We start from the raw sequence: 22,015 nt of genomic DNA, 5'->3' as shown, positions 1-22,015 counted from the left end.
ACACCTTCCCGAGCCCGGCTGGCTCCGTGTGCCCCTGGCACACCCGCAGGGTCAATCCAAGGCGGATCTAAATCCAAATTCTTGGAACAGGATTCCCAGAAAAGCTGTGGCTGCCCTGGATCCCTGGAATTGCCCCAGGTTGGGGTTTGGAGCAAGCTGGGACACACTGGAAGGTGTCCCTGGGGATGGCAGGGGGTGGGACGAGACAATCCTTAAATTCCCTTCCAACTCAACCCGTTCCACGCCAACCTTTAGCCCCGGCATTCCGAGAAAAAACAGCGGAAACGGAGCCCACGCTCTGGGATTTGATGCTTTATTCGCTGTCTCTACTTGGTTATAAACACCTGGCTGTCAGAACTGTCACCACCACACTGAAGCAGTCACTCAAACACACTCTGCAAACAGCAACAGAGCGAAATGCTCCTCCCTGGGCTCTGCTCTCAGGAGTGCATTTTTCCTATCTTTAAATATGGATACCTGTGGAATAATAATGAGACAAACTCCTGTTCTGGTTCTGTCCTCCTTCTGGAGTATCCTAGAGATCCTTCGTGTAATTGATTTGTTAATTCCCATTTTCCTGCAGGATTTGGAATCCTGCAGCTCTCAATCAACCTTTTCCCTGCTTGGCAGGTTCTGGGGGTGCTCAGCCTGGTCCTGCGAGGGGCTTTAATCAGCATTTTGTGTCAAAAGATAGAAAATAGTCTTTAAAACCTGGGTTAGGAAACAACGAGGTGGAGTTCAGGTCCCGCCAGAGACACAACACGGAGATGGAAGGACATCCAAGGACGGGATGGACTCTGGAGCTGAGCACCCTGCGAGGCTTAGCCCTCAGGATTAGAAAAAGGAGAGGGAAAAACTTCCCCTCCTGCAAAAGAATGCAAAGAAAAAGGGAGAATTTCCCTGTGCTGCAGAGTCCCACGGGATCCGCGGCTTCATTTCCCCCTGGGACACCTCACTGGGTAGCTGCTTCCCCATGAAAGAGCAACTCGAGTTTAAAAAAGTGCAGCTCTGGTCAAGCCATGATATTTTTCCCCCATTAAAAGCCCTCTTGAACGCTTTATTTCTCTGCTGTCTTTGGTTCCCAAAATCCCACTGAGCTCCAGGGTGGATCCTGACTCAGAGCTGTTTTCATTTCTGTTTGTGCTGGAGATAAACCCCAAAATCCTTCTTTCCTCCCCCTGCTCTCACCTCAACCTCCTGACCCTGCTCTGTCACCCTCGTGTCCGTCACCGCTGCGTCACCTTTGACAAAAAATCCAATTTTGGCGGTTTTTTCCCCCCTTCCTGTCCCAGCTGCTCAATTCTCTGCCCCCATCCTGGTGGAATGAATCTCCTGTATGAATTTATTCTCCTCCAGGTGGGATTTTTACCCTGAACACACAGTTCTAAGCCCAAAATGTGAGGGTGCAGGTCATGGTCGCTGCCTCAGGGCTCAAACCTGGCAGGATCCCACCAGCACCCCATAATTCCCACATGGAATATGGCTTTTCCTGTCCACTCACTTGCTCTGTATTAAAATCTGAAAATGCTTATTCTGTTTCCTGCCTTTAGAAAAATCCTTTTCAAGAAGTTTTCCTGCTGATTTCATTAAAAAATTAAAATTAAGAAAGATACAAACTCATCGTCCTTTCTCAGGGAACAGCAGTTACGTGGCAAAATCTCACGATATTCAAGAATTGTGGAAATTCCTGTGTTAAAATCATGTAAATCCTGACCTGGAACGCTGAGGGGAGGCTGGACCAGCATTCCCAGTGCCACCAGCACCAGCAGGGATCCACAGCAAGGCTGAAGGTGGGGAACACACCCAAAAAAACCACAACGTGGTTGTGCCTGGGAATGACAAGGGAAGAACTGGGCTGTTCTCTGGGGACAATCGAACATTTGGAGTCAATAAAACCCCTCCTAAAACAGCAGCAACCCCACAGCAAAATCCAAAACAAAAGCCAAACGTTCAGGATTATTTACAGAAACCCCTTAAAGACAGTTGGCTGCCTTTGCAGGGAAATGTGGGAGAAATCCTGACTTCTGCTCTTTGCTCCTTGTTTTTTGGGATCTCCCCAAGCCGCAGCGGCCCAAAGTGCTGCGGAGTGGGAAGAGAAAGTCACCGGCTCGTCCCCTCAGCCGGGCGGGCACAGACACAGGGACAGCGACCGGGGGGTGACAGGACACGACACGAGGATGGTCCAGAGCCCAGACCACGGGCTCGGGGCTCTCGGGACCCCTGGCAGCGGCCAAGGCTCGGCGGTGTCACCGCTCCGGGCCTGCTAACTGTCACAGCTGGCGCCTGGCACGGCCACCGGGGTCACGGCGGGGTGGTCACTCTGGAACACGGCCACCGGGGTCACAGCAGGGTGGTCACTCTGGAACACGGGCACCGGGGTCACGGCGGGGTGGTCACTCTGGAACACGGCCACCGGGGTCACGGTGGGGTGGTCACTCTGGAACACGGCCACCGGGGTCACGGCAGGGTGGTCACTCTGGAACATGGGCACTGGGGTCACAGCAGGGTGGTCACTCTGGAACACGGCCACCGGGGTCACGGCAGGGTGGTCACTCTGGAACATGGCCACTGGTGTCATGTTGGGGTGGTCACTCTGGAACACGGTCACCGGTGTCACGGTGGAGTGGTCACTGTCAGTGTCACTCTGGAACACGGTCACCGGTGTCACGGTGGAGTGGTCACTGTCACTCTGGAACACGCCAAGCTCCTCGCTGGCCTCAGGGCCGCCGGTCCCCGCGGGCCGGGCCAGGCCTCGGGGTCCCCCCTGGGCGCGGCCGCTGCGGGAGCAGTCGTGGTGGCCGTGGTTGCCCAAGCGGCTGGAGGCCACCACGGCTTTCATGGCAGCCTGGGACAGAGAAAGAAAATTAGGGAATTGCGGAATGTTCAGAAAACTGTGGAATGTTTTGTTGGGCCCAAAATCCTGGCCTGGCCCAACAATCCTGGCCCAAAGCCTCCTGGAGCTGTGGCAGCATCGGGGCCGGGAGCGTTCCCTGAGGGAATTCAGTGCCACCAACACTTCGTGAGGGAGGAACCTTTCCCTAAAATCCATCCCAAAAATCCCCTGGCACAGCTGGAAACTCTTCCTGGCGATGCCAAGAGGGTGTTTGGCAGAATTTTGCCTTTAAAAGCCCTCTCCAGGCCCTGCAGGCTGCGGATGGGGATGTCCCGGTGCTGTCACAGGTCCCCAGCGGTGACAGATGTCCCTCCTCACCTTCAGCTTCCTCCTGGCATTGAATTCCTGCAGTTTCCTCTGCGTGCTGTCCATGTGAGCGAATTTCGCCGCTTTCCCGGTGACCCAGGGGTGCTCCAGGGCCTGCTGAACCGTCAGCCTCTTCTGGGGATCCAAAACAATCAATTTTCTCACCTGAAAGCACCAAGATTTTTGTTGTTTGGAAGTGGTTGGATAATATTATTATTATTATTATCATTATTATTATTATTATTATTATTATTATTATTATTATTATTAATTATTATTATTATTTTATTTTATTTTATTTTATTTTTATTTTTATCATCATCATCACCATCATTATCATTATTATCATTATTATCATTACTATTATTATCATCACTATTACTATTACTATTACTATTACTATTACTATTATTATATTTAACATTTAACATTTTATATTTTATATTTTATCTTTTAAATTTTATATTTTTATATTTTATATTTTATATTTTAATATTATTCAATATTGTATACTTATATATACATTATATATATTTGCACATGATTATATTATATTATATTATATTATATTATATTATATTATATTATATTATATTTTACATTACATTACATTATATTACATTATATTATATTATATTACAATATATTACATTATATTATATTACATTATATTATATTATATTACAATATATTATATTATATTATATTATATTATATTATATTATATTATATTATTCCTATTATTTGGATTGTTTGGATTGTTTTGTAATTTGGAAGTAACTCAGAGTAAAATAAGAAAGCATTATAATAAATATATAATTTATATTATGTATGAATATATATTATAATAAATTGTAAAATCAATCTTAAAAATAAGGAATAAATAAAGGGAATTAAAGAAAGCAAGAGTACATCACAATAAATAAATAATAAATTCACATTAAAAATGAAATAATAGAAATGTGTGAGAAATTAATCATTTTAATTAAATAAATGCATGTAGTAAATACATGAAAATGAAATCATGAAATGCATGCAATCAAAAATGAAAATATGTGGTTAATAAATAAAAATAAAAAATGCAATTCATAGATAAAAATAAAATCATAAAATAAGCGAAATCAATAATGAAGATAGTGATAAATAAATAAACATTTGTAATAAATTAAAATTTGTAATAAATAGCTAAACATAGCAAATAATAAAAATATGTGATAAATAAATAGAATTAAAGAAATTAATAAATAAAGGGACAAAAATGAAATCACAAAATAAGCAATCAAAATGTTGTAAATAAATAAAGGAATTAATAAATAAAGGGATAAAAATGAAATCATTAAAGAAATAACTATAATGATAATAAATGATAATAAATCTATAAAGAAATAATATGCAAGAAATAAATAAAGCTGAATGAAAAAGGAAAGGAAAGGAAAGGAAAGGAAAGGAAAGGAAAGGAAAGGAAAGGAAAGGAAAGGAAAGGAAAGGAAAGGAAAGGAAAGGAAAGGAAAGGAAAGGAAAGGAAAGGAAAGGAAAGGAAAGGAAAGGAAAGGAAAGGAAAGGAAAGGAAAGGAAAGGAAAGGAAAGGAAAGGAAAGGAAAGGAAAGGAAAGGAAAGGAAAGGAAAGGAAAGGAAAGGAAAGGAAAGGAAAGGAAAGGAAAGGAAAGGAAAGGAAAGGAAAGGAAAGGAAAGGAAAGGAAAGGAAAGGAAAGGAAAGGAAAGGAAAGGAAAGGAAAGGAAAGGAAAGGAAAGGAAAGGAAAGGAAAGGAAAGGAAAGGAAAGGGGGAGAAAGGGGGAAAAAGGGGAAAAAGGGGGAAAAAGGGGAAAAAAAGGGGAAAAAGGGGGAAAAAGGGGGAAAAAGGGGAAAAAAGGGGAAAAAAGGGGAAAAAAGGAGAAAAAGGAGAAAAAAGGAGAAAAAAGGAGAAAAAGGAGAAAGGAGAAAAAGGAGAAATGAGAAAGGAGAAAGGAGAAAGGAGAAAGGAGAAATAAAATAAAATAAAATAAAATAAAATAAAATAAAATAAAATAAAATAAAATAAAATAAAATAAAATAAAATAAAATAAAATAAAACAAAACAATTTTTTTAAAAATGTACATTTTCCCAATCCCCAGCTCTGCCTGGCTCACCAAATCCTTGGCGTTTGGGGACACCTCATCCCACCAGGGGGACACAAACTCGTAGTCACAGGTGAGGATCCGGCTGTACATGTACTGATCCCCCCGAGGGTCGAAGAAGGGCTCGAAGCCGCAGAGCCTGGGGGGGACAGAGCCGTGAGACAAACCCTGCCACCCCCACGACACCCCCACGTGTCCCCCGGCTGTGACACTCACAGGATGTAGGTGATGACCCCCACGCTCCACATGTCCACCTCTGGGCCGTAGGGACAGCCGTGCAGGATTTCGGGGGCTGGAAATAAAGTTTGGGGGTCAAACGCACCCAGTGTGGGGGGTCCCAGCAGAAAAAAACCCCCCTGGGCAGAGGCAGGTGTGGGGAAAAGGGGTAAATGTGGAGGAAAAGGGATAAATGTGGAGGAAAAGAGGGATAAATGTGGAGGAAAAGGGATAAATGTGGAGGAAAAAGGGATAAATGTGGAGGAAAAGGGATAAATGTGGAGGAAAAAGGGGATAAATGTGGAGGAAAAGGGATAAATGTGGAGGAAAAAGGGATAAATGTGGAGAAATAAGTGGATAAATGTGGAGGAAAAAGGGATAAATGTGGAGGAAAAAGGGATAAATGTGGAGGAAAAAGGGATAAATGTGGAGGAAAAAGGGATAAATGTGGAGGAAAAGGGATAAATGTGGAGAAAAAAGGGATAAATGTGGAGGAAAAGGGATAAATGTGGAGGAAAAGGGATAAATGTGGAGGAAAAAGGGATAAATGTGGAGGAAAAAGGGATAAATGTGGAGGAAAAAGGGATAAATGTGGAGGAAAAGGGATAAATGTGGAGGAAAAGGGATAAATGTGGAGGAAAAGGGATAAATGTGGAGGAAAAAGGGATAAATGTGGAGGAAAAAGGGATAAATGTGGAGGAAAAGGGATAAATGTTTAGAAAAAAGGGATAAATGTGGAGGAAAAGGGATAAATGTGGAGGGAAAAGGGATAAATGTGGAGGAAAAGGGATAAATGTGGAGGAAAAAGGATAAATGTGGAGGAAAAAGGGATAAATGTGGAGAAATAAGTGGATAAATGTGGAGGAAAAAGGGATAAATGTGGAGGAAAAGGGGTAAATGTGGAGAAAAAAAGGGGATAAATGTGGAGGAAAAAGGGATAAATGTGGAGAAATAAGTGGATAAATGTGGAGGAAAAGGGATAAATGTGGAGGAAAAGGGATAAATGTGGAGAAAAAAGGGGATAAATGTGGAGGAAAAAGGATAAATGTGGAGGAAAAGGGGTAAATGTGGAGAAAAAAGGGGATAAATGTGGAGGAAAAGGGATAAATGTGGAGGAAAAGGGATAAATGTGGAGGAAAAAGGGATAAATGTGGAGGAAAAAAGGGGTAAATGTGGAGGAAAAAGGGATAAATGTGGAGGAAAAGGGATAAATGTGGAGGAAAAGGGATAAATGTGGAGGAAAAGGGATAAATGTGGAGGAAAAGGGATAAATGTGGAGGAAAAGGGATAAATGTGGAGGAAAAGGGATAAATGTGGCTCTGTGCCAGCCAAATGTGTCATGGCCCCATCCACCCCTGCACCGAGTTGTGCTGGGCCTCAGACAGGGAAAATCCCCTGGATTGTCCATCCCATCCTGCTTTCCTCTCCCCAGAATGTCCCTCCAATCCCAAATTTCCTCCTCCCCAGAATGTCCCTCCTGTCCCCATTTCCCCCTCCCCAGAATGTCCCTCCTGTCCCCATTCCCCCTCTCCCCAGAATGTCCCTCCTGTCCCCATTTCCCCCTCCCCAGAATGTCCCTCCCATCCCCATTTCCCTCTCCCCAGAATGTCCCTCCTGTCCCCATTTCCCCCTCCCCAGAATGTCCCTCCTGTCCCCATTTCCCCCTCCCCAGAATGTCCCTCCTGTCCCCATTTCCCCCTCCCCAGAATGTCCCTCCCATCCCCATTTCCCTCTCCCCAGAATGTCCCTCCTGTCCCCATTTCCCCCTCCCCAGAATGTCCCTCCTGTCCCCATTTCCCCCTCCCCAGAATGTCCCTCCTGTCCCCATTTCCCCCTCCCCAGAATGTCCCTCCCATCCCCATTTCCCTCTCCCCAGAATGTCCCTCCCATCCCCATTTCCCTCTCACCAGAATGTCCCATCTGTCCCCATTTCCCTCTCCCCAGAATGTCCCTCCTGTCCCCATTTCCCCATCCCCAGAATGTCCCTCCTGTCCCCATTTCCCCCTCCCCAGAATGTCCCTCCTGTCCCCATTTCCCCCTCCCCAGAATGTCCCTCCTGTCCCCATTTCCCTCTCCCCAGAATGTCCCTCCTGTCCCCATTTTCCCCTCCCCAGAATGTCCCTCCTGTCCCCATTTCCCCCTCCCCAGAATGTCCCTCCCATCCCCATTTCCCTCTCCCCAGAATGTCCCTCCTGTCCCCTTTCCCCCTCCCCAGAATGTCCCTCCCATCCCATTTCCCCCTCCCCAGAATGTCCCTCCCATCCCCATTTCCCTCTCCCCAGAATGTCCCTCCTGTCCCCATTTCCCCCTCCCCAGAATGTCCCTCCTGTCCCCTTTCCCTCTCCCCAGAATGTCCCTCCTGTCCCCATTTCCCCCTCCCCAGAATGTCCCTCCCGTCCCCATTTCCCCCTCCCCAGAATGTCCCTCCTGTCCCCATTTCCCCCTCCCCAGAATGTCCCTCCAATCCCAAATTTCCTCCTCCCCAGAATGTCCCTCCTGTCCCCATTTCCCCCTCCCCAGAATGTCCCTCCCATCCCCATTTCCCTCTCCCCAGAATGTCCCATCTGTCCCCATTTCCCTCTCCCCAGAATGTCCCTCCTGTCCCCATTTCCCTCTCCCCAGAATGTCCCTCCTGTCCCCATTTCCCCCTCCCCAGAATGTCCCTCCCATCCCCATTTCCCTCTCCCCAGAATGTCCCTCCCATCCCCATTTCCCTCTCCCCAGAATGTCCCTCCCATCCCCATTTCCCTCTCCCCAGAATGTCCCTCCTGTCCCCTTTCCCTCTCCCCAGAATGTCCCTCCTGTCCCCATTTCCCTCTCCCCAGAATGTCCCTCCTGTCCCCTTTCCCTCTCCCCGGTTTCCCCCTCGCTCACCGCAGTACCCCGGTGTCCCACACACGGTTTTCATGGTGTCCTGCTCATCCACGATCTTGGAGAGCCCGAAGTCACCTTGCAGGGACACGAGGGAGTGGCGCTGCCATCAGGGAGGGGCTCAGGGATCCCCCAGGGTCCCCAACCCCGCCAGGGTCCCCAACGCACCGATTTTGAGGGGCGCGTCGGGGGACAGGTCTGCGTAGAGCAGGTTCTCCGGCTTCAGGTCCCGGTGCACGACTCCGTTCTGGTGCAAATACTGCGGAAAAAGGGAAAACGGGATGTGCAAAGGACACAGACACAATCTGGGAGGTGGCAGCAGCGATTGGGGACCTGTCACAAACTCGGGACCAACTCGGGAACAGTTTCCAATCAGGAGTTGCCGTTTTTTAAAAGCCTCCTGTTGCCATGGAAACTCTGGGATGCAGAGCAGCCCTGACCTTCCTCCTCCCTCCCCTTCATCCCCTCCAAGGGCGGATCCATCTTCTCCCAGCAGAGCCTTTGGAAGGGCGAGGGCAAGTGGACAAATGAGATGTTTGGGATGGGGACAGCGCCAGGTGCCTCTCCCCAGGGATATTTGGGATCACTGCAGCTCCAGGTGCCTCTTCCCAGGGATATTTGGGATGGGGACAGCGCAGGGTGCCTCTCCCCAGGGATATTTGGGATCACTGCAGCTCCAGGTGCCTCTCCCCAGAGATATTTGGGATGGGGGAAGCTTTGAGCATCTCTCCCCAGGGATATTTGGGATCACTGCAGCTCCAGGTGCCTCTCCCCAGAGATATTTGGGATGGGGGAAGCTTTGAGCATCTCTCCCCAGGGATATTCGGGATGGGGACAGCTCTGAGCATCTCTCCCCAGGGATATTTGGGATCACTGCAGCTCCAGGTGCCTCTTCCCAGGGATATTTGGGATGGGAACAGCCCCAGGCCCCTTTCCCCAGGGACATTTGGGTGCAACCCCCCCAGTGCCACCCCCAAAGCACCCCCGGGGCCCCCTCATGGTACCGAAACAGCCTCCAGGATCTGCTTGACCACGTGCGCCGCATCCCGCTCGCTGTAGAACCCCCTCTCCACAATCCTGGGGGCAAACGCAGCCTTCAGCCCCCTCCATCCTCCTCCTCCTCCTCCTCCTCCCCCATCCCGCTGGGATCCATCCCCCCGCGGCGGATCCGTACCTGTCGAAGAGTTCTCCCCCCGTCACCAGCTCCAGCACCAGCGCGATCTCCGAGGGCGTCTCGAAAATCTCCTTCAGCTTGATCTGGGAACGGAGACAGGAGGGAATTCGGGATGTGAGGTGTGGGATGTGGGATATGGGATGTGGGATATGGGATATGGGATATGGGATATGGGATATGGGATATGGGATATGGGATGTGGGATATGGGATATGGGATATGGGGTGTGGGATATGGGATATGGGATATGGGATATGGGATATGGGATGTGGGATATGGGATATGGGATATGGGATATGGGATATGGGATATGGGATATGGGATATGGGTGTGGGATGTGGGATATGAGATATGGGATGTAGGATATGGGATGTGGGATATGGGATATGGGATGTGGGATATGGGATGTGAGGTGTGGGATGTGGGATATGGGATGTGGGATATGGGATGTGGGATATGGGATATGGGATGTGGGATATGGGATATGGAATGTGGGATATGGGATGTGGGATATGGGATATGGGATACAGGGATGTGGGATATGGGGTATGGGGTATGGGATATGGGATGTTCGATGTGGGATATGGGATATGGGATATGGGATATGGGATATGGAATGTGGGATATGGGATATGGGATATGGGATACAGGGATGTGGGATATGGGATGTGGGAATGCATCCCAACTCTGCTGGGGGGAAGCTGTGACCGCCAGGGAGGGGGGAAAGGGTCATTTCAGGGCAAACATTTCCCTTCTCCATTTGGTTTTTCCCCACTCTTGATTTGTTTTCACCTGAATTTTTTTTAACTATCTGCAGCAGCCCCGCTCACTTAACACAGATTAAAGATGAGTCTGGGAATGTGCAGAGCCTTGATCCTCCTCACATCTCCGATGGGTTTGTCAGAGCCCCTCGAGAGGATTTGAATTTCGCTGCTCCATGGGCACCTCAGAGCCCCTGTCCAGTCCCAGGGGATGGATCCTGATGAGGGAGAGCTGGACACATCCTGTGAGGTCACAGCCACTCTGGGATCCATCTGGAAATGTCCCTTGGATTGTTCTGCAGCGCAAGAGGCACCAAACCCCTGTTTTCCTCCAGATTTTTTTGAGATTCGGCTCCCACACGAGCCCTTTGTGCCTCCACAGCCCATCTGGAATTAACAATTCTCTCTTAAAGCGAAGTCCAAATGCAATTTTTCCTTTTTTTTTTTTCCCCTTTTTTTTTAATTTAAAAAAAAAAATGGAAACCCAAGAATTTCACGCTTCTTAAGACTTTTGTGACACCACGAATTTCATGGGGCTTTAATCATTCCCTTCCCAGGCTGGGTGACAAGCCGTGATCCCCCGCGGGGTGAGAGACACTATGTGGCAGCTTATTGCATTATAATAATACACGGAGCACTATAATTTTCCTATTAACTTCAAAAGTTTACAATCCTATTATCATCCTCTGCCGAGGTCGGTGCCGCACGATAGCGGCGCCGGCGTCAATAATGGAGCAGAGCAGCTCCTCTTCAAACATCACTTGAACTCGGGATGAGCAGAACCCCACGGAAACCTCAGGGATTTAAATATTCAAACGGGCTGGATCCTCCTCCACGGCTCCCAGGAGGAGAGGGGAGGGCAGAAATTGGATTTTCTGTGGTGTTCCTGATAACACATCAGAGAGGAGCCTCTTCCCATCCGCAGCTGGCCTCACCTGGGCTGCTCTGAGCGGATGATTCCCGTCCTGGCTGTTATCCCTGCGTCTGCCCACATGTCCTGGGATGAGGGGAAGTTTCTCCATGGAAGAGGTTGAAGCACCAAATTGCCCCAAAACACTGCAACGCCCCAAAACGGGCCCACGTTGAGCTGGCTGAGAGGTTTGGAGATGACCTGCCCCCAGTGCTTTGAGCGTTTTCTCTCTGGTTTTTGGGATGTTTGAGATTTCTCTTGGCTTCATCTCTTTGCATGAAAGGTTTGGGGCTTCTCCAGAGAGCAAAGCTCCAAGGATGGGCTGGGAGCAGCCGTGTCCAGGGTTTGAGGGATGCTGAGGCTTGGGCAGCAGAGCCAGTGGCAAGACAATGTCCCAGGGATGTCCCAGCGATGTCCCAGCGATGTCCCAGCGATGTCCCATCAATGTCCTGACCACAATCCCATCCAGAGCAGGGCCCCTCAGCCCCACAGCAGCTCCCAGGTGGTTTTTTTGCATCATTTCCTTAACTCAGGTGTTCTCCAAGATCCTTTTGCCACTTCCCAGTGGAACCACACATTCGGGAACGAGCCTTTTTTGGGAGGTGGGGGGCACGGAGGCCCCCGGAGCTCCCGTTATCCCCGGAGAGCTGAGCGAGGGAACAGCGGTGGGCAGCACACGGCCCCAGCCCCCGCAGCCTCAGCCTCCCCTTTTATCTCCCCTGGCAGGATTCATTACAAACACACAATTTTCCCGGGATTCATTTGATCTCCTCGATGGAAATTGCTTGCCTGGTGGAAATCTCAAGCCAGGGCGTGGGGAGGGGGAGGACAGGGGGGTGTCTTTGGCCTTGGATATCAGAGCTGGGAGCTCAGAGCAGCTGCAAGGACCAGGAATTTCATGTGGCAGCGAGTGGGGAATCACCTGGACACTGTCGGTGAGGCAGGGAGGGGACAGGGGGTGCAGGGAGGGGACAGGGGGTGCAGGAAGGGTTTTCCATGGGGTGCAGGGAGGGTTTTCCATGGGTGCAGGAATAGTTTTCCATGGGGTACAGGAAGGATTTTCCATGGGTGCAGAAAGGGTTTTCCATGGGGTGCAGGAAGGGTTTTCCATGGGGTACAGGAAGGATTTTCCATGGGTGCAGGAAGGGTTTTCCATGGGTGCTGGAAGGGTTTTCCATGGGTGCTGGAAGGGTTTTCCATGGGGTGGTGCCTTCACCCTGCACCAAGCTGGGATGAGGACAAGGACATTCAGCCCTTCCCTCAGCACTGGGCTGAGTTAAGGGCAAACCCGTCCCCAGCAGCCATGGACTCGACCCAAAGGGAGGTGGCAGCCGTGTCACGAGGGTCCTACTCACGATGTTGGGGTGCGAGAGCCGCAGCAGGACCCCGATCTCCGTCCTCACGATCTTTTTGTCGATCTGGGAAGCAGAGCCCGCACAGAGCTTGTGTCACCTGCGCTGCCAGGCCTGGCCCCGGCTCCCCACCCCGCAGAGACCCCCTCGTTACCCCCAGCACATTCCCAAGTCTGTCCCAGAGCCCACCCCAATCCCAAATCCCAGCACTTTTGTCCCCGTGGGACCCCCAGGCTGTGGGAGCGGTGCCCGGTGCCAGCCCCATCCCGGTGCCGAGGGGCAGGGGAGGAGAGACAGCACCAGCCCTGCCCCCCGGGCTCCCTGATGCTCCCCCTTCCCCTCCCCAGCCCCTCTCCTGCCTCGCTCACCGTTTTCTTCAGGATCTTGGCAGCGTAGGGAGCTCCCGTGCCCTTCTCCTGGCAGCTGAACACCACCGAGGTGGCTCCCCTGGGAGGGCAGGGGGGGCGTGAGGCTGGCACAGAGCTGGGGGTCCCGCTCCCCCTGTGCCCCCCACCAGCACCTTTGGCAGTGCCAGGCCCTGGGAGCTCAGTGTGGATCCCACTCTTCATGGATCCTGCTTTTCATGGATCTCCCTCCTCCTGAATTCCCTTCCTCCTGCATCCTCCCATTCCTGAATTCCCTTCCTCTTGAATCCCCCCACTCCTGAATTCCCTTCCTCCTGCATCCTCCCATTCCTGAATTCCCTTCCTCCTGAATCCCCCCATTCCTGAATTCCCTTCCTCCTGCATCCCCCCATTCCTGAATTCCCTTCATCCTGAATTCCCTTCCTCCTGCATCCCCCCATTCCCGAATTCCCTTCCTCCTAAACCCCCCTCTTCTTGGATCACATTTTTCATGGATCCCCCTCCTCCAGCATCCTCCTCCTGCATCCCCCCACTCCTGAATTTCCTTCCTGTACCCCTCTCCTTCATCCCCACCCCTCATCCCCTTCCTGCACCCCCTCCTGATGGTTCCCTCTCCCGCATCCCCCTCCTCCTGCGCCCCCCTCCCGCATCCTTCCCTGCTGAGGCTATTTTAATTAAACCCGACTTCTACAGGGGGTTTAAATCCTTAAGCGGCTTTCACGACGGGCCGGAGCCGCCGTGTCCCCGCTCGCAGCCTCTGGGCGACAGCAGCGACACTGCCGGGGTCCCATCCCGGCCGATCCCGATGTCACCAGACAGCTCCTGCCAGGTGACACCGCCGCGTCCCCTCCGTGCCCCTCAGCCACCTCGGCTCGAGTTAATCGCGTTTCCCGAGCGCTGGACGGTGAAATCAGCCCAGAGCTCCGGGGCTCATTTGCAATTCCATCTCCCTGCCTGGCTCCCGGAGCAGATTAATTCCTGCCCCCGGGTAATCGGCCGCGTTTTGCCGCACTTTGGCTTCGCCGCCCTCTGGGAGGGAGCTCAGGCTGTGCCTGGAGGTGCCCGACAAGATCAGACCCCCAAAAACACCGATTTTCACACCGAAACCTCCCCTGAGCCCTCCAACATCCCCCCCTCGCTGCAGCCCCCGAGCTCCCGGGTGCTCTCCTGAAAGAAGGATCTGTCTTCAAGCCCCGAGCAGATTTTGCAACTCATCCGGCTGAATTTGGGAACGGCGTTCCCATGGCAACGGCAGCGCCGGGTACCGGCTTCCTCCAGGATGCTGCGGCATCCACCTGGCACCGACCAACCCCAACCCTGCCCAGCTTCAAAACATTTCCTCCCTTTTGCCAAACGTTCTCCATGAGACTTTAAAAGTGATTTGGAGAATTGTTGAGGCTGGGAGGGGAGGGGAGAGGCGGCCACCACCTGCTCCAGCTCAGGAAAACGGGCAAAAGCTGCAATTTGACCCCAAAATGGCATCGCTGCTGCTGTGCCCATAACGCTCATCCAGCGGGAGAAGCCACGAGGTTATTGTTGGAATTTCCCAGCTGGGCTGGACACGGGGCAGGACCTTCCACCCCCTCTCCACGACTGAATCCCAGCCAGGATCTGTCGCCTCTCACCCTCCCTGTACATTTTTCCGCACGGACAATTCCCAGCCTGATTCCCGCCGCTAATGAGATCATTTAGGAGCGCTCGGCTCGGTGTTTAGGAGGGCTCGGGGTGGCTCCGGTGCCCGCTGTGCCCGCGGCGCTGCCCCTCACGCGTCCCCAATTAGGGCAGCGCTCGGATCTGGGCTGGAATTCGCCACACCTCGGCCCCCGCAGCCACCGCTCAAGGCCTCAAATAAATATCCCCAATCAGCCTTGCCTGCGATGGGAGATAATTGCATTTGCTTCCAAGATGAACTGGAAAATGTCGAACGATGGGATTTGCCGAGAGCCTGGAACGTGCGGCCGATGCGAGAGCCGGGAGCGGCCTCGGGCTGGGTCCTCCCCGCTGTCCCCACATCCCTGCCTGGCTCCCTCCGTCCCTCTCCTGCTCCCTGGGGTTTCCTGGCCAGAACCGGCTCCAACCTTGCCAGGAGAGGCTCTAAGGGAGAGCTGTGCACGGCCAGTGAGCTCCCACAGCCCAGATCCCAGCTGGATCCCAACACTGTGAGTGGGAGGCTCCAGGACTGAGACCAGCGTGATTTAAATCTGGTGCTGAAACTGGATGGATGGATTGAGGGATGGATGGATGGATGGATGGATGGATGATGGATGGATGGATGGATGGATGGATGGATGGATGGATGGAGGGATGGATGATGGATGGATGGATGGATGGATGGAGGGATGGATGGATGATGGATGGATGGATGGAGGGATGGATGGATGGATGGATGGATGGATGGATGGATGGATGGATTGAGGGATGGATGGATGGATGGATGGATGGATGATGGATGATGGATGATGGATGGATGGATGGATGATGGATGATGGATGGATGGATGGATGATGGATGATGGATGGATGGATGGATGGATGGATGGATGGAGGGATGGATGATGGATGGATGGATGGATGGATGGATGGATGATGGATGATGGATGGAGGGATGGATGGATGGATGGATTGAGGGATGGATGGATGGATGGATGGATGATGGATGATGGATGGATGGATGGAGGGATGGATGGATGATGGATGGATGGATGGATGGATGATGGATGGATGATGGATGGATGGATGGATGGAGGGATGGATGGATGGATGGATGGATGGAGGGATGGATGGATGATGGATGGATGGATGGATGGATGGATGGATGGAGGGATGGATGGATGGATGGAGGGATGGATGGATGGATGGATGGATGATGGATGGACTGAGGGATGGATGGATGATGGATGGATGGATTGATGGATGGATGGATGACGGATGACGGATGGATGGATGATGGATGATGGATGATGGATGGAGGGATGGATGGATGGATTCCAGGGGCTCCAGGCCTGTCCTTCTGTCCTACATCCCTCTGTGCAGGGCTGGGTGCTGCCAAGCCCTGGGCTGATGTGGCCACACCTCGATATAAACCCTTAAATTTCCTCTTTCACCAAAACTGCTGGTTTTTAGGATTCTCTGAGGATTTAAAACCAGTGGCAGCCGGGGCTGGCCCAGCCTGAAGCACCAAATCCACCTGTTCCAGAGCCAGGGCTGCGAGGCAGCGCTGCCTCCTCCCACTGGCACAGCCCGCAGCTCCCACAAACGGGATCACCAAAATTCCCCCCACAGGCTCCCGGCTCCCCCTGCCTGAGGGGCACCAGGACACCTCACCCGGGACCCCAGCCCTCAGATGGGCCCTCCAAGCCCAATCCAGAGCTGGGAATCTTTGTGGAGGCTGGTGCTGCCTGGCAGGGAGGACCCTGACTGCCCACCCCGGAGCTTCGGGGTGCTCAGAGGGGAGATGGGTCTCCCCACGATCCCACTGCCATGGGCATGAGGAATATCCAGCTCCACAAGCCCAGAGACCCCCGGCCCGACCTGCAAACCCCCAGTGAGCTCTCCCAGACCCTGGCAGCAGCGTCACAGCGCAATCCATGGGTCAGGTTACAGCAGAGGGGAGGGTCTGTCACCATCCATCCCCCTTATCCATCCTCCCATCCTTCCACAGCCCTTCTGCACCCATCCATCTCCCCAGCTTGTCCATCCCTTCCTGCATCACTCCGTTCTTCCATCCCTCCTCATCCATTCCTCCCACACCCACCCATCCCCTCGGTATCTGTCCCTCCCTTCCTGCATCCTTTCCTGCATCCCTTCACCCCTCATTCCCCTTCGCCACCGCCCCCAAATCCCTCCAACCCTCCCATCCATCCCCTCCATATTCCTCCACCCTTCTCCACATCCCCCCTGCTTCCCTCCCTCCCTCCTGCTCCCTCCAGCTCCCTCCCCACCAGCCCAGTCCCTGCCCCATCCAGGACCCTCTCCCACCCCGGGGGGGCTCCTGCCCCTCCCAGCCCCTCCCTGTTCACTCTCCCCGCCCGGTACCGTCCCAACTCGGGGCCCACGACGTAGAAATCTTCCAGTGCCGCCTCCCGGTGGGATCCCTCGATCCAAAACTCGCTCCCGCTCTTGGACGACGGCATGGTGGGCTGGGGGCTGCGAGCTGCCGCCAGCTGCTGGCAAGGGGAGACCCCGGCATGGATCCCCGCAGCGCCCCCGCCTCACCCCCACCCAATCCCCCCCGCGCTGCCGGCAGTGCCCAGATGGCTCGGGAAAAACCAGCGCTCGGGATTATCGAGCGCCATGGAATTACGGCCACAAATCCCCTTCCCACCCCGCACGTACGATGCCTTTTCCGAGATAATTCCCCCCGCTGTGGGATGGGTGTCCCCCCCCGGCTTTCCCCACCGCCCTCCTCCCCCTTTTCCCACCCCATTCCCACCTGTCTGGGGATCCCCCAGAGCCCGGCGGGCCGAGCGCCCACCGCCTGCTTTGCACCCCGACTCCTGCAGCCTCCCCCAAACCCCCCCGGCCCTCCGCACGCCCCCGGGAATTTTGGGGTGGGGTCGTGGCCCGGCACGTACCGTTACCTGCGGCGCCGCTCGTGTCCCCCCGGGCGCTGCCTCATCCCCGGGCACGAGGGGTCCGGAGCCCCCGGGACTGGTGCTGAGCCTGCCCGCGGACCCCCCCGCTGCTCCCCAAAACTGGGCCTCACGGCTCAGCTCCTCGGAGGGGCTTCACGGGGCGCTGAGCAGCACCGGGATGGGAGGATGCAGGGATGGGAAGATGGAGGGATGCAGGGATGGGAGGATTCGGGAATGGAGGGATGCAAGGATGGGAGGATTCGGGAATGGAGGGATGCAGGGATGGGAGGATTCGGGAATGGAGGGATGCAGGGATGGGAGGATGCCGGGATGCGGGAGCCCAGGGATGCCGGGCAGCACGGATGCAGCTGCCAGAATGCCGGGATGGGAGGATGCAGGGATGCAGGGATGCAGGGATACCGGGCAGCACCGGGAGGCGGGGATGGGAGCCTGCAGGGCTGCCGGGGAGCGGGAGAGCAGCGCTGCAGGGACAGAGGAAGGTGGGGATGCGGGGCCGGAGCTGCGGAGCACCGGGACCCTCCCAGGCAGCATCACCGGCTCCGCCGCGCTCCCGCCTGGCTCGGCCGTGCCACCCCCCGGCCCGGCGCCGCCACTGCACCCCCCCGCCGCCCCCCGCCCCTCCGGGGCTGCGGGACCCGCCCGGTGCTCGGGGAGTCCGCTTGGCCCCCATCTCACTCCCCGCAGCGGCGGCGCCCGGTCCCGCGGCCGGGCCAGGGCGGGGGCACCGCGGCCGCTCCACCGGGAGCACTCGGAACCCCCCCGGTGCCGCGCCCCCCACCCCGCCCCGCAGCCCCGCACGCACCGGGGCCGGGCTGAGCCCCCCGAGCCGGGGGTCGGCGGGCGGGGGGCGCGGGCGCTGCCCGGAGCCGCCGCACGGTGACGCCGTCGCCCACCGGATGGGAACGGGGGGGGCGGGGGGACATGGGGAGGGGGGAGGGGACGGGGCGGGGCTGAGATTGGGATTGGAGAGGGATTGAGTTCCGGGCCTGGAGTGGGAATGGGACCGGGAATGGCGGGAATGGGACCGGGAATGGCGGGAATGGGACCGGGAATGGCGGGAATGGGACTGGGAACGGCGGGGCTGGAGGAGGGGGGTGAGCAGTGGAGGTGGGGGGTGAGATGGGAACAGGGATGGGTGGGTTTAGGGTGGGATTGGGATTGGGGATGGGGCCAGGAACAGGACGGGAATGGAGATGGGGTTGGAGATGGGATGAGATAGGGCAGGGACTGGGAATGGGATGGGAGTGGGGATGGGGCCGGGGTGAGACTTGGGGATTGGGATTGGGGCCGGGAAGAGAATCAGAATGGACGTGAGATTAGAGAAGGAGATGGGATGGGGCTGGGCTGGGACCGTGGATGGTGTTTGGATGGGGCCAGGGATGGGATGGGAGTGGGGATGGAATAAATCCAGGAATGAGGTGGGAGTGAAGATAGGGGTGGGATTTGTCTGGGAAAGGGAGGATGGGGCTGGAAGGGGACCAGGAACAGGGTGGGAGTGGGGATAGGGTTGGGGTGCTGTTGTCCCTGCATCTGGGGCCACCCAGGCTGTCGGGGAGCCCCGTGGGGTGTTGTGTCCCCCACAGCACAGGGAGCAGGAAATCCCTCATGAACATCCAAGGCGAGGAAATTTTATGGTTTTTTTCTATTAAGAATTGGAAATAGGGAGAGCATCCCATAGGACAGAGCCCCTCCAGTGGGACTGAGGGGTAGACAGGCCCTGAGGATGCTTCAGGACCCCCCAAATCCCTCAGCACGAACAGGAGATCCCCCAAAAGGCCCCGCCATGAAGGTCTCACCAGCAGGAAACATTCTCCTTGTCATGGACTCCCCGAGTATTTATTAGAATATTTTATCATATCTGAGGGAGGCAAACTCAGCCCTGCTTGATCTCCTCCAGTTGCAACTCCCTTTTGAAAGGGATGTTCGTACAGGGAGTGACCTGCTCCGTGAATAAATTGACTCTGTCTCCGTCTCTCCCCGTCCTGGAATGTTGTGGAGACAAGGGTGGGCTGGAGAGGCTGCTTTGCATAATTAATATTTATCACTCGATCCCAAACAAGCGCAGTCCCCCCGTTGATCCCCAAAGGATGGGGGGCTGTGTTGGCAGACGGGAGGCAGCTCCTTCCCTTCGGAAACCTCATAATTGGGCTCCCAGCGAGGGCTCCAAGCCCCCCCGGGGCACCCACAGACACCCGTGGGTGGGCACGGGATGGGGCACGGAGCTGGATCCAGCCCAGCCAGGGGGAGGTGGGGATGGGGATGGGGATGGGATGGGGATGGGGATGGGGATGGGATGGGGATGGGGATGGGGATGGGGATGGGGATGGGGATGGGGATGGGGATGGGGATGGGGATGGGGATGGGATGGGGATGGGGACGGGGACGGGGATGGGATGGGGATGGGATGGGGATGGGATGGGATGGGGATGGGGATGGGGATGGGGATGGGGATGGGGATGGGGATGGGGATGGGATGGGGATGGGATGGGATGGGGATGGGGATGGGATGGGGATGGGATGGGGATGGGGATGGGGATGGGGATGGGGATGGGAAGGGGATGGGATGGGGATGGGGATGGGATGGGGACGGGGATGGGGATGGGGATGGGATGGGGATGGGGATGGGGACGGGGATGGGGATGGGGATGGGATGGGATGGGGATGGGATGGGAATGGGATGGGGATGGGATGGGGATGGGGATGGGGATGGGGATGGGGATGGGGATGGGGATGGGGATGGGGATGGGGATGGGGCAGCTCCCGGCCCCTGAACACCCCGAAATCCCCACGAGACGGGGGGTACCCTTTGCAGCAGCTCTCCCCAGCCACAGGGGATTCCCGAGGTGCAGATCCAGCCGCTGGCAGCGGGAATTGTCCCATTCTCTGCTGCTTTGGTGGGACGGTGGGGCTGGATCCGCGCCTCCAGCCTTTTGTCTGCGGGAGAGGAATTAATTATTTTGTTCTCTCATTACCCTGGACTAAAAAATCCATTTCTGAGCAGCATAAATTTAGGTGCCTGAAGTGGCTATTTTAACATCCCGGGAAACATTTCTCTCCCTCTCTCGCCCCTTTCCCAATCATTTCTGAATCATTGGCAGCCATCGACGTTCCGGATGAAGCACAAGATGGAGGGACATTATCCAAACACGCCCAAAGGGCCTTTCCTGGGTGGAAAACGGGACGGCGAGGCTGGAGCGGGGTCCCCACGCTTCCCCCAAACCCCCCAAACCCCCCGGGCTGGGGGGGGTCTGGGACAAATCCCAGCGCGGGCAGAGCCGAGTCTGAGAACGGCCCCGAGAGGGACCGGCTGCCGCCGATGTGCTGCTCAATTGTTTGGAACATAAAATGGAAATTAATACATGGGGTGAACCCCCCCGGCATCCCCCCCTTCCCCCCAGCGCCGCTCGCCTCGTTAATTGAACGGCGCGAAGCAAATGAGGTCAGAGCTCACTTGAGCCAGACAAGGACACGGGAACACGCGCGGCTGCCGGCGAGGCAGGGCTGTACCTGCCCGTGTTTAGCATTCCTGCCGGGATCCGCTCATTAAAAACCTAAAAGGCGGCTTAAGCATCCCATTAGAGCCTCGCCGGGCTCTGGAGCCTTCCCTCGCACACGCGTTTTGCGGGGAGAGCGGCACCGCAGCCGGGCTGGGGCACGGGGGGTTGCAGTTCCTGCCCCATCGCCGGCTCTTCGCGGGGCTTTGGGGCTCTTCTGGGGGCTTTGGGGCTCTTCTGGGGGTCCCTCGAGAGCCCGGAGGCTGAGGGTGAGGTGCTGGAGGCGGGGATGCTGCTGGAGCACCCCAAACCCCGAGCCTGGATCAGGCTCCTGCTGCCGGGGATGCCCTGGCCCCCCCCTCTGCCCCATCTTTCCAAGGAGATCCCCTCAGCCGGGTTCCCACGCTGTGCCTCAGTTTCCCCAGCTCTGGCAGGGCCTCGCCTGTGGGTGCTGTCCCTTCCCCTTTTCCAGGTGTCCCCAGGGATGTTCCCGGCTCCATCCCCAGCACGGATTCCTCCTCTGGGGTCAGACCCTGCTGCTGCGGGAGCTCCACAGGTGCCGCTCCAGCCCTGCCTGGATTCCAGCAGGATTTTGGGAAGAGGTGCCACACCAGGATCCCTGTGGGACCCCTCCCAGTCTCCCCTCGGCCAGGACACCCCAAGGGGCTCCGTGCCGGGGCTGCGGGCACGGATCCTGTGGGATGCATCGTTCCCGAGGCACTGGATGCTGTCGCTGCTCCAGGGGCCTTTTGGGGACCCCACTCCTCGTGTCCCATCCCAAACAGGGCCCCAGCAAGTTGGGGGCTCCCCGAGGCACCCCGGGGCTGCTCAGCGCCCCAGCCAGGAGCACCCACACTTCAGGGCCTCTCTCAGGTGGCACCTGGGAGCCGCCTTGTGCCACTTCCTCAGGGCTTCGGCTTCCCAAACCGCTCCATCCTCATCCCAGTGAGCCAACCCAGAGCC

General features: G+C 54.9%; 1 protein-coding gene across 3 annotated transcripts; it reads right to left on the bottom strand.

The window, feature by feature from the left end:
* Window positions 1-297: 297 nt before the first annotated feature.
* LOC111940249 (calcium/calmodulin-dependent protein kinase type IV-like) lies at window positions 298-17,618 on the bottom strand. 3 transcript variants are annotated; one of them, XM_086863075.1, is made up of 12 exons: window positions 17,538-17,618; window positions 16,999-17,126; window positions 12,968-13,046; window positions 12,603-12,665; window positions 9,577-9,659; window positions 9,407-9,479; window positions 8,571-8,661; window positions 8,406-8,480; window positions 5,532-5,607; window positions 5,328-5,454; window positions 3,212-3,364; window positions 298-2,845 (listed from the first exon to the last, which is right to left on the bottom strand). In XM_086863075.1, exons 2-12 carry the CDS (start codon window positions 17,094-17,096, stop codon window positions 2,264-2,266), a joined length of 1,500 nt encoding a protein of 499 aa, XP_086719201.1. In that variant the 5' UTR covers window positions 17,097-17,126; window positions 17,538-17,618; the 3' UTR covers window positions 298-2,263. The 3 variants fall into 3 exon arrangements, with proteins under 3 accessions (XP_086719201.1, XP_086719202.1, XP_086719199.1); XM_086863076.1 differs by having other exon boundaries at window positions 16,999-17,129; window positions 17,538-17,599; XM_086863073.1 differs by lacking the exons at window positions 12,603-12,665; window positions 12,968-13,046; window positions 16,999-17,126; window positions 17,538-17,618 and adding an exon at window positions 11,273-11,841.
* Window positions 17,619-22,015: the final 4,397 nt, after the last annotated feature.

This window comes from Cyanistes caeruleus, chromosome 25 (assembly GCF_971803275.1).
Source record: "Cyanistes caeruleus chromosome 25, bCyaCae1.hap1.1, whole genome shotgun sequence".
In the NCBI taxonomy this organism is placed as follows: Eukaryota; Metazoa; Chordata; class Aves; order Passeriformes; family Paridae; genus Cyanistes; species Cyanistes caeruleus.
Note: the sequence above shows the minus strand (reverse complement) of the source record. Positions and strands in the feature narration are given on the sequence as shown.